The 11,535-nt window shown below is 47.5% G+C and overlaps 1 protein-coding gene across 5 annotated transcripts; it reads right to left on the reverse strand.

Moving 5' to 3' along the window:
• Positions 1 to 55: 55 nt before the first annotated feature.
• On the reverse strand, positions 56 to 9,363 carry LOC115166746 (TIMELESS-interacting protein). Of its 5 annotated transcripts, XM_029720515.1 has the most exons (9): positions 9,258 to 9,363; positions 7,503 to 7,644; positions 7,125 to 7,218; positions 4,974 to 5,049; positions 4,691 to 4,813; positions 3,216 to 3,279; positions 1,464 to 1,730; positions 1,179 to 1,192; positions 56 to 1,127 (listed from the first exon to the last, which is right to left on the reverse strand). In XM_029720515.1, the coding sequence occupies exons 2-9, from the start codon at positions 7,621 to 7,623 to the stop codon at positions 405 to 407; spliced, it is 1,482 nt and encodes a 493-aa protein (XP_029576375.1). In that variant the 5' UTR covers positions 7,624 to 7,644; positions 9,258 to 9,363; the 3' UTR covers positions 56 to 404. The 5 variants fall into 5 exon arrangements, with proteins under 5 accessions (XP_029576375.1, XP_029576371.1, XP_029576373.1 ...); XM_029720511.1 differs by having other exon boundaries at positions 56 to 1,192; XM_029720513.1 differs by lacking the exon at positions 9,258 to 9,363 and adding an exon at positions 8,892 to 9,105 and having other exon boundaries at positions 56 to 1,192.
• Between the last annotated feature and the right edge of the window lie 2,172 nt (positions 9,364 to 11,535).

Below are 11,535 nucleotides of genomic sequence, written 5' to 3' on the forward strand. Positions count from 1 at the left end.
CTATTATAGAAAGCAACTTATTTTATTTTTCTATGGCTTGTTGTGTGTTTTCTACGGCTTGTCGTGTGTTTTCTACGGCGTTGTGAAGAGGCGTTTTGCTCAGAAGAGCAACAAGGAAAGGAAACAGGACATGAGCTCTACAACAGGATGTTTGGCCCGTATGACAACATTTATTAAAGAGTAAAAATGGTTGACAACACATGACCATGTTTTAGATTTGTTTAAACTTCATTGAAAATGTACTTGAACAGAGAGAAAACATCCTCAGATGAGTTGTCAGTCCTAGAGGACAGCGTCCCTTAGTGCTGGGTCAGTGTGTATGCTTACAGCTGGAGCCATGGATGTTGGGGGGGGGGGGGGGGGGGGGGGGCAGCGGTTCTGTCCTCCGTGTGTTTGTGTGTGACTCAGTCGCTGCTGTCGTCCCTGCCATCGCTCATCTCAGGAACAGGGCTGGCTACTGCTCCCTCACACACCAGGGAGTCAGCCTCAGCAGGGGAAGCTGTGTTTAGAGCTCTGTCCCTGGGGTGGTCTGGTCTGCTCTGGCCCTTGTCCTCTGGGTCTCCCTGGTCCGGGTCTTCATCCTCCCCATCCTGCTGCTGCTGCTGGCTGGGGAAGGGGTGTGAGGAGGACCTGGTCGAGGGTCCGTCTGCTGACTGGCTGGAGGCCATCTCCTGGGCCTGGGAGGTAGAGGGTCCGTCTGCTGACTGGCTGGAGGCCATCTCCTGGGCCTGGGAGGTAGAGGGTCCGTCTGCTGACTGGCTGGAGGCCATCTCCTGGGCCTGGGAGGTAGAGGGTCCGTCTGCTGACTGGCTGGAGGCCATCTCCTGGGGCTGGGAGGTAGAGGGTCCGTCTGCTGACTGGCTGGAGGCCATCTCCTGGGGCTGGGAGGTAGAGGGTCCGTCTGCTGACTGGCTGGAGGCCATCTCCTGGGGCTGGGAGGTAGAGGGTCCGTCTGCTGACTGGCTGGAGGCCATCTCCTGGGGCTGGGAGGTAGAGGGTCCGTCTGCTGACTGGCTGGAGGCCATCTCCTGGGGCTGGGAAGTAGAGGGTCCGTCTGCTGACTGGCTGGAGGCCATCTCCTGGGGCTGGGAGGTAGAGGGTCCGTCTGCTGACTGGCTGGAGGCCATCTCCTGGGGCTGGGAGGTAGAGGGTCCGTCTGCTGACTGGCTGGAGGTAATCTCCTGGGAGCCATCTGAGAGAGGGAGGGAGAAACTTTATTGTCCTCCATCAAGGCTAAAATGGAAATGTATGTATTGGATTGTCAACAATGCAGCACATGAAGTCAGTCAGTGTGATTGAGAGGGTCAGCCTGAACAAGCCAGGCTCAGTGCATCACTGATCTACAAAACCATCTTGCATCCCAAATAGATTAGTGATTGTGCCTTGATCAGGCCGATCCTCATCAACAAGCTCAATGTCAGGTAGTTTAGATGTTTTGCACTGAGTGTGACGTAGTGTCTGACCTGTGTGTTGCTGCATGCGGGCCAGTCTCCTCTCTAAGGCAAGCCGTTTGTTGAGTTCTATACGTCTCTGCTGTTCCTCTGTCAGGGAGGGGGCTGGGGTGGAGTGGACCGGGCCAGCCTGTGAGGAAGGGAACAGGGAGGGAGCAGCGGCTGGGGTAGAGGGGACCAGTCCTGGGGGGTCTTCAGCGAAACCCCCGTCTCCAAATGGGTCTGGGTCGTCATGGTTGACGACACGTCCGTCTCTCGACGCCGCGTCGTCGTCCTCGCCTGGATCAATGGAGATTGGTCAATTAGAATACTGAATGCCAAATCTCATTTTGTAAAATCAGTTTATGACTGCTAGAAACCAATACAAATCTACCACTACATCATATCTACCTCTAGACACTACTACTATTGATCTGGGACTGTGTCATATCTACCTCTAGACAATACTACTATTGATCTGGGACTGTGTCATATCTACCTCTAGACACTACTATTGATCTGGGACTGTGTCATATCTACCTCTAGACACTACTACTATTGATCTGGGACTGTGTCATATCTACCTCTAGACAATACTATTGATCTGGGACTGTATCATATCTACCTCTAGACACTACTACTGATCTGGGACTGTGTCATATCTACCTCTAGACACTACTACTATTGATCTGGGACTGTGTCATATCTACCTCTAGACACTACTACTATTGATCTGGGACTGTGTCATATCTACCTCTAGACACTACTATTGATCTGGGACTGTGTCATATCTACCTCTAGACAATACTACTACTATTGATCTGGGACTGTGTCATATCTACCTCTAGACAATACTACTACTATTGATCTGGGACTGTATCATATCTACCTCTAGACACTACTATTGATCTGGGACTGTGTCATATCTACCTCTAGACACTACTACTATTGATCTGGGACTGTGTCATATCTACCTCTAGACACTACTACTATTGATCTGGGACTGTATCATATCTACCTCTAGACACTACTACTACTATTGATCTGGGACTGTGTCATATCTACCTCTAGACAATACTACTACTATTGATCTGGGACTGTGTCATATCTACCTCTAGACACTACTACTATTGATCTGGGACTGTGTCATATCTACCTCTAGACAATACTATTGATCTGGGACTGTGTCATATCTACCTCTAGACACTACTATTGATCTGGGACTGTGTCATATCTACCTCTAGACACTACTACTATTGATCTGGGACTGTGTCATATCTACCTCTAGACACTACTACTATTGATCTGGGACTGTGTCATATCTACCTCTAGACACTACTATTGATCTGGGACTGTGTCATATCTACCTGTAGACACTACTACTGATCTGGGACTGTGTCATATCTACCTCTAGACAATACTACTATTGATCTGGGACTGTGTCATATCTACCTCTAGACACTACTATTGATCTGGGACTGTGTCATATCTACCTCTAGACACTACTACTGATCTGGGACTGTGTCATATCTACCTCTAGACACTACTATTGATCTGGGACTGTGTCATATCTACCTCTAGACACTACTATTGATCTGGGACTGTATGTGTTAAGCGTCTCAGAATAGGAGTTCTGATCTAGGATCAGGTCCTCCCTGTATAATCTTATTCATTGTTGTGTACAAGGCGAAACTGATCCTAAAATCAGCACTCCCACTCTGAGTCACTTGATACATACTGAATCCTGTCTAACACTAAATGTAGTTAGTGACGTTGTCCTCTCACCGGCGTCTCCTATGAAGTCTTCATGTATTAGCGGCATGTCCAACCGTATTCTCTTGAGACAGGTCTGAGAAATAAAACATTCACATCATCATCCTTACTACTTCTACTGACACCACCACGCTTCAGGATGTTGGTTATAACAACAAGGGCCTGTCAGTCTGACCTGGATGTTGGTTATAACAACAAGGGCCTGTCAGTCTGACCTGGATGTTGGTTATAACAACAAGGGCCTGTCAGTCTGACCTGGATGTTGGTTATAACAACAAGGGCCTGTCAGTCTGACCTGGATGTTGGTTATAACAACAAGGGCCTGTCAGTCTGACCTGGATGTTGGTTATAACAACAAGGGCCTGTCAGTCTGACCTGGATGTTGGTTATAACAACAAGGGCGTGTCAGTCTGACCTGGATGTTGGTTATAACAACAAGGGCCTGTCAGTCTGACCTGGATGTTGGTTATAACAACAAGGGCCTGTCAGTCTGACCTGGATGTTGGTTATAACAACAAGGGCCTGTCAGTCTGACCTGGATGTTGGTTATAAACAAGGGCCTGTCAGTCTGACCTGGATGTTGGTTACAACAACAAGGGCCTGTCAGTCTGACCTGGATGTTGGTTATAACAACAAGGGCCTGTCAGTCTGACCTGGATGTTGGTTATAACAACAAGGGCCTGTCAGTCTGACCTGCATGTTGGTTATAACAACAAGTGCGTGTCAGTCTGACCTGGATGCTGGTTATAACAACAAGGGCCTGTCAGTCTGACCTGGATGTTGGTTATAACAACAAGGGCCTGTCAGTCTGACCTGGATGTTGGTTATAACAACAAGGGCCTGTCAGTCTGACCTGGATGTTGTTATAAACAAGGGCCTGTCAGTCTGACCTGGATGTTGGTTATAACAACAAGGGTGTGTCAGTCTGACCTGGATGTTGGTTATAACAACAAGGGCCTGTCAGTCTGACCTGGATGTTGGTTATAACAACAAGGGCCTGTCAGTCTGACCTGGATGTTGGTTATAACAACAAGGGTCTGTCAGTCTGACCTGGATGTTGGTTATAACAACAAGGGCCTGTCAGTCTGACCTGGATGTTGGTTATAACAACAAGGGCCTGTCAGTCTGACCTGGATGTTGGTTATAACAACAAGGGCCTGTCAGTCTGACCTGGATGTTGGTTATAACAACAAGGGCCTGTCAGTCTGACCTGGATGTTGGTTATAACAACAAGGGCCTGTCAGTCTGTCCTGGATGTTGGTTATAACAATAAGGGCCCGTCAGTCTGACCTGGATGTTGTTATAAACAAGGGCCTGTCAGTCTGACCTGGATGTTGGTTATAACAACAAGGGTGTGTCAGTCTGACCTGGATGTTGGTTATAACAACAAGGGTGTGTCAGTCTGACCTGGATGTTGGTTATAACAACAAGGGCCTGTCAGTCTGACCTGGATGTTGGTTATAACAACAAGGGTGTGTCAGTCTGACCTGGACTTCTTTCTTGCCGCCTAGCGTCTCCAGTTTGTCTATGAAGTCTTCAAACTGTAGTTTGGGGTACAGCCTGTGAGCCCAGTTCTCCATCCTCTGCATCAGCACCCGCAAGTCCTCAGCCTGGTGGAAAACACACATACAACACACCCTTTAGCTGCTGTGGGAGTCAACTGGGTAACCTTTCGGCAATCATCGATGCCTTTCACTTTGAGTAAAAAAACAGAGTCAACAGACCATCTGCCCAACAGACACAGTACTTGAATCTGCTGTTAGCCTTTACCTCATGTCCTTTGCCTTTGAAATGAACGTTGTCAAACAGGGTGCGAAGAGCCGGAAGTCCTCTTTCTGATGTCAGCCTGGAGTAAAACATGTTAACAAAAACACCAGCTATTGACCTTCAAACATCAAACAGCTCTGCAATGTTGCTGCAAAGACAAAGAGAATCAACAATGACTTGATCATCAAAAGCATTGTTTTTTAAAGTCCTTTGATTGTTACAGAACAGGGACAATATGCCAAAACCCTACAAAACCAGACATTGATTTTCATGGTCGGGTATAAATGAGCGTTTGGATTAGGAAAGTTCTCTCTCTCTCATGACCTGTACAAGCTATAATGTTGAATAAAATTATATTTGAACTTACTTTACCAGTTGTCTGTGTGGTTGGTCCTGTTGCAGGTAGGAATGTGGAGATAGTGAGTATGTTTACCTGCACACTAACAATTCCATATTAAACTGATTATGTCAGAAGGTCGAGTATGGCACTTGTCATGTAAACACCTTACTCTGCTTATCTTAAATCAGCGTAAGGTCAAAGTGAGCATACGCCGATAAAAACACCTGCTTTTCTGAGCAATCTTTCAAATGATTAGGACGTGTAAACACCTTAATCGGCGTTCCAGTGGTGTATTTGATCTGCACCAGTGCTGGGCACCAGCCGAGAGCCTCCCTCTTTAGTGAAGTGAGTTCAGAACAACTGAATATATGGGTTTTAGAAATAGTTCTCACATACAAACTTTATAACATGTTTTCTGTGGTAGAATGTTAATTTAGACTGGTGATGTTCTGCATTTATCAGAGAGACATCAGGTAGCCTTTTCAGATGTCTCCATGGAAACAGAGTTATTATTATTAGGGAAATCGTTCTTCTTACAAAGCATGTAGACGTTTTGAAATCGAACCATTATATTTGACTATCCATAATAAAATCACATTATTGTGTGCATGTAACTGTACTCAATGTATCCATAGGAAAGTAGAATTACACAACTGTTCAAATCGCTGGTTGTGCTTCATATTTCTATCACCTGATGCAGGAGACGCATGCACTAGCCCAGCCTGTTTACATGGTTCTGCTGCATGCACACTAGCCCAGCCTGTTTACATGGTTCTGCTGCATGCACACTAGCCCAGCCTGTTTACATGGTTCTGCTACATGCACACTAGCCCAGCCTGTTTACATGGTTCTGCTGCATGCACACTAGCCCAGCCTGTTTACATGGTTCTGCTGCATGCACACTAGCCCAGCCTGTTTACATGGTTCTGCTGCATGCACACTAGCCCAGCCTGTTTACATGGTTCTGCTGCATGCACACTAGCCCAGCCTGTTTACATGGTTCTGCTGCATGCACACTAGCCCAGCCTGTTTACATGGTTCTGCTGCATGCACACTAGCCCAGCCTGTTTACATGGTTCTGCTGCATGCACACTAGCCCAGCCTGTTTACATGGTTCTGCTGCATGCACACTAGCCCAGCCTGTTTACATGGTTCTGCTGCATGCACACTAGCCCAGCCTGTTTACATGGTTCTGCTGCATGCACACTATCCCAGCCTGTTTACATGGTTCTGCTGCATGCACACTAGCCCTGCCTGTTTACATGGTTCTGCTGCATGCACACTAGCCCAGCCTGTTTACATGGTTCTGCTGCATGCACACTAGCCCAGCCTGTTTACATGGTTCTGCTGCATGCACACTAGCCCAGCCTGTTTACATGGTTCTGCTACATGCACACTAGCCCAGCCTGTTTACATGGTTCTGCTGCATGCACACTAGCCCAGCCTGTTTACATGGTTCTGCTACATGCACACTAGCCCAGCTAGCCCAGCCTGTTTACATGGTTCTGCTGCATGCACACTAGCCCGGCCTGTTTACATGGTTCTGCTGCATGCACACTAGCCCAGTCTGTTTACATGGTTCTGCTACATGATTTACGTGATAGAAATCTGAACACACTACCAGCGCTTTGAAAAGTTGATGTAATTATACTTTCCTGTGAAATATATTGTCTCACATTTCTACCATCAAAAGGACCAGCCACACGGACAACCGGTAAAGTACACGACAATATTATTTTATTCAACATTCTGGCTTGTAGAAGTTCCTGATCCAAACGCTCATTTATGCCCGTCTCCAGGCTAATGCACAGTACCTCTGAGAGTCCAGTTTAGGCTGTGGTCTCTTCACGCCTCTCCTCTTGGCAGCAGGGACTTCGGCCAACTTGGAGATCTCTCCGCCCTCCTCCCCTGAACAACATCAACAGCCATCAATGGAAAGTATATCTACCCATTATATTGTCCCTGATGTCAGTAAGCAGGAAGTCTCCCAGCGGTGTATATAATAATAATAATGTCATATCAGTCTACCTGTAGGCCCACAGGTTTGTGTTGGGTATTGTGTTTGTAGTCTGGTCCCAGATCTGTTTGTGCTCATAATAAGCATGACAGCAACCACGGCAGTCGGCAAAATAGCACAAGCATATCTGGAACCAGGCTAGGTACTGGTGAGCTATAGTTGTCATTGTCCTCACCTGTAAAAGGATCTCCTCCCTCTCCTGGTGAGAAGGGAGGGGGGAGAGGAGGAAAGGTCTCCTCATCTATGTTGTCATAGTCAGGAATGTCAAACAAGCCATTCTCCATTGGATCTACCATGGTTCATTTATCACTGGGCTCCTGCAAGGAAGAAGAGGGGGATTACATTTCACCTTTTATTGTCATGTTCACGAGTACAGTGAAATGCCTTCCTTGCCAACTCCTTTCCCAACAACGCAGTAATCAATATATAGCACTATATACAAAAGCACACAATAAATAAGAAGACGGGAAAGTAGGTAAGCTATATATACAGCTACCATAACTTCATCTAGCTCTCCGCCTCCCCCCTACCGTCGTCGGCCGTTCCGCCTCCCCCCTACCGTCGTCGGCCGTTCAGCCTCCCCCCCTACAGCCGTCGGCCGTTCCGCCTCCCCCCTACAGCCGTCGGCCGTTCCGCCTCCCCCCTACAGCCGTCGGCCGTTCCGCCTCCCCCCCTACCGTCGTCGGCCGTTCCGCCTCCCCCCTACCGTCGTCGGCCGTTCAGCCTCCCCCCCTACAGCCGTCGGCCGTTCCGCCTCCCCCCTACAGCCGTCGGCCGTTCCGCCTCCCCCCTACAGCCGTCGGCCGTTCCGCCTCCCCCCCTACCGTCGTCGGCCGTTCCGCCTCCCCCCCTACAGCCGTCGGCCGTTCCGCCTCCCCCCTACAGCCGTCGGCCGTTCCGCCTCCCCCCCTACAGCCGTCGGCCGTTCCGCCTCCCCCCTACAGCCGTCGGCCGTTCCGCCTCCTACAGTCCCAACGTTGTGTTTTAATGTTTAGAAAAGTGAATAATCGTCACTTGCGACATGGCTTTGGAAACATGTGTTAAACAGGGTCAAGACCCCGCATCTCGCCTGTTGTGTATCGGAGAAAACCTTGACCGACAGACTGGGGCGAAGGACTGTCTACAGGTGTCGACCTACCGCTAGCTACTCCAGTACAAGGCAGGCGGGGGCGACACTGTCTACTAGCTTGTACCTGTGGACAGGAGTCCTCCTTAGGACAAGCTGGCTAAGCTAGCACACTGTGTCCTTCGCTCCCGCCTCCTGTGGACAGGAGTCCTCCTTAGGACAAGCTGGCTAAGCTAGCACACTGTGTCCTTCGCTCCCGCCTCCTGTGGACAGGAGTCCTCCTTAGGACAAGCTGGCTAAGCTAGCACACTGTGTCCTTCGCTCCCGCCTCCTGTGGACAGGAGTCCTCCTTAGGACAAGCTGGCTAAGCTAGCACACTGTGTCCTTCGCTCCCGCCTGCCCTCGCCGTCTTTAACAGAACTGCAGGAAAACAGTGGCCGACAGGCAGGGACGAAGGACACTGCCTGTTTTACTAGCTAACGTTAGCTAATAACTTACCGACTGGTTGGCTCACATTCTATGGCCTAACTTAGCCAAGTTAGCTAACATAGCTAGCTAGGTGCAATATTAGCTACACACATCAAAGCGTGAGGAGTCAACGTTTACAACACAGATAAACAACGTCGTAACCCGAATAAAAAGCCAGGCTTCTAGATTGATTGGCTAGCAGCTAACTAACTTTTCCAGCTGTCATGAGTACTGTAGTTAGCGTAGTAGCTCGCTAGCTAGCTAGTTGTTGTTTGTTGCGGGAAACTGATAGATTCAACAAATTAAGCGACATCCCATCAATGTGATGTGGTAAATACATCATAAGACAGTGTCGTCGTTAGTATGTGGAGAAGAACTATGTCTGGGGCACTTTACCTGACAAATGAACAGTTGCTATTCCAGTGGCTACTGTATTATTTTTGTTCGTCCACTTTTGTCTTCTGCCGGTTTTTTGCAAATGCACCAATCAACTGTTTGGTTCCGCGTACCAAGAGCCAATCATGTGTCGTCAAACTATCTGTTGGTGTTGGGAATAGAAAAGGGGGTTTGGTTACACTGCCCTCTTCTATATGTCTGGAATGTCATGTAAGTGACTATGTAATGGCAAAAATATATATATTTCCACCTTATTAGACATAGCTACAAAAAGTAACTGCTTTTAACAAACTGTTGGCCTATTCTAACTGTTTTGTTTCAATCACAGCACAGATTTTACCTAGTGGCCTGCCACCTGAGAAATGCGACCATTCGCACAATCAACCTGAAATCTCATAAGAAATGATGATGTGTTTTTTTATTGTCTTGGAGTAGCGTTGTACTATGCTATTATATTCAATTCTGTTACTTAGAATACTAATTACGGAGAGGCTGCATTTTCCCAAATTCTCTGGAACCCTCTTCCCAATAGCAACAAATCTGAGCTTCTGCCACATGTGCAGAATTATCTACATTACACACATACTCTGCCCTACAGAGAATTACACGCTACTCTGACGAATGGTGTTGTTTAATAAAGTCAGATCAAATAATACATGGTCAAAGGTTACCACGTCTCTCCGTTGTATTCAAAAGTAACAGTCAGTATCTGGTGTGGCCACCAGCTGCATTAAGTACTGCAGTGCATCTCCTCCTCATGGACTGCACCAGATTTGCCAGTTCTTGCTGTGAGATGTTACCCCACCAAGGCACCTGCAAGTTCCCAGACATTTCTGGGGGGAGTGGCCCTAGACCTCACCCTCCGATCCAACAGGTCCCAGATGTGCTCAATGGGATTGAGATCTGGGCTTTTCGCTGGCCATGGCAGAACACTGACATTACTGTTTTGCAGGAAATCACGCACACAACGAGCAGTATGGCTGGTGGCATTGTCATGCTGGAGGGTCATGTCAGGATGAGCCTGCAGGAAGGGTACCACATGAGGAAGGAGGATGTCTTCCCTGTAACGCACAGCATTGAGATTGCCTGCAATGACAACAAGCTCAGTCCGATGATGCTGTGACACACCGCCCCAGATCATGACGGACCCTCCACCTGCAAATCGATCCCGCTCCAGAGTACAGGCCTCGGTGTAACGCTCATTCCTTTGACGATAAACGCAAATCCGACCATCACCCCTGGTGAGACAAAACCGCGACTCACCAGTGAAGTGTGCTGTCTTAGGCGTCTCACAGTACGGACATTGCAATTTATTGCCCTGGCCACATCTGCAGTCCTCATGCGTCCTTGCAGCATGCCTAAGGCACGTTCACACACATTTATTTATTTCACCTTTATTTAACCAGGTAGGCAAGTTGAGAACAAGTTCTCATTTACAATTGCGACCTGGCCAAGATAAAGCAAAGCAGTTCGACACATACAACAACACAGAGTTACACATGGAGTAAAACAAACACAGTCAATAATACAGTAGAAAAGTAAGTCTATATACAATGTGAGCAAATGAGGTGAGATAAGGGAGGTAAAGGCAAAAAAGCCCATGGTGGCAAAGTAAATACAATATAGCAAGTAAAACACTGGAATGGTAGATTTGTAGTGGAAGAAAGTGCAAAGTAGAAATATAAATAATGGGGTGCAAAGGAGCAAAATAAATAAATAAACACAGGAGGGGAAGAGGTAGTTGTTTGGGCTAAATTATAGATGGGCTATGTACAGGTGCAGTAATCTGTGAGCTGCTCTGACAGCTGGTGCTTAAAGCTAGTGAGGGAGATAAGTGTTTCCAGTTTCAGAGATTTTTGTAGTTCGTTCCAGTCATTGGCAGCAGAGAACTGGAAGGAGAGACATTAGCAGGGACCCTGGGCATCTTTCTTTTGGTGTTTTGCAGAGTCAGTAGAAAGGCCTCTTTAGTGTCCTAAGTTTTCATAACTGTGACCTTAATTGCCTACCATCTGTAAGCTGTTAGTGTCTTAACGACCATTCTACAGGTGCATGTTCATTCATTGTTTATGGTTCATTGATTCATTTTTTTTTGAGTTTACATACCTGAGAGAAGCCTACCAATTTTACCTGACAGAATTGTGTCACTTGCTCTTGCTTTCCATGCCTTGTTATTTTCTCATTTTCACTATGAATGTTTTCCGATAAAACAGGGTTTTGAGACTTTGTCCCCTCATAAATGTTATGTGGGCAAATTCATTCAGAGCAATAGAGTGTCCGT

Source organism: Salmo trutta, chromosome 29 (assembly GCF_901001165.1).
Source record: "Salmo trutta chromosome 29, fSalTru1.1, whole genome shotgun sequence".
Taxonomy (NCBI): domain Eukaryota; kingdom Metazoa; phylum Chordata; class Actinopteri; order Salmoniformes; family Salmonidae; genus Salmo; species Salmo trutta.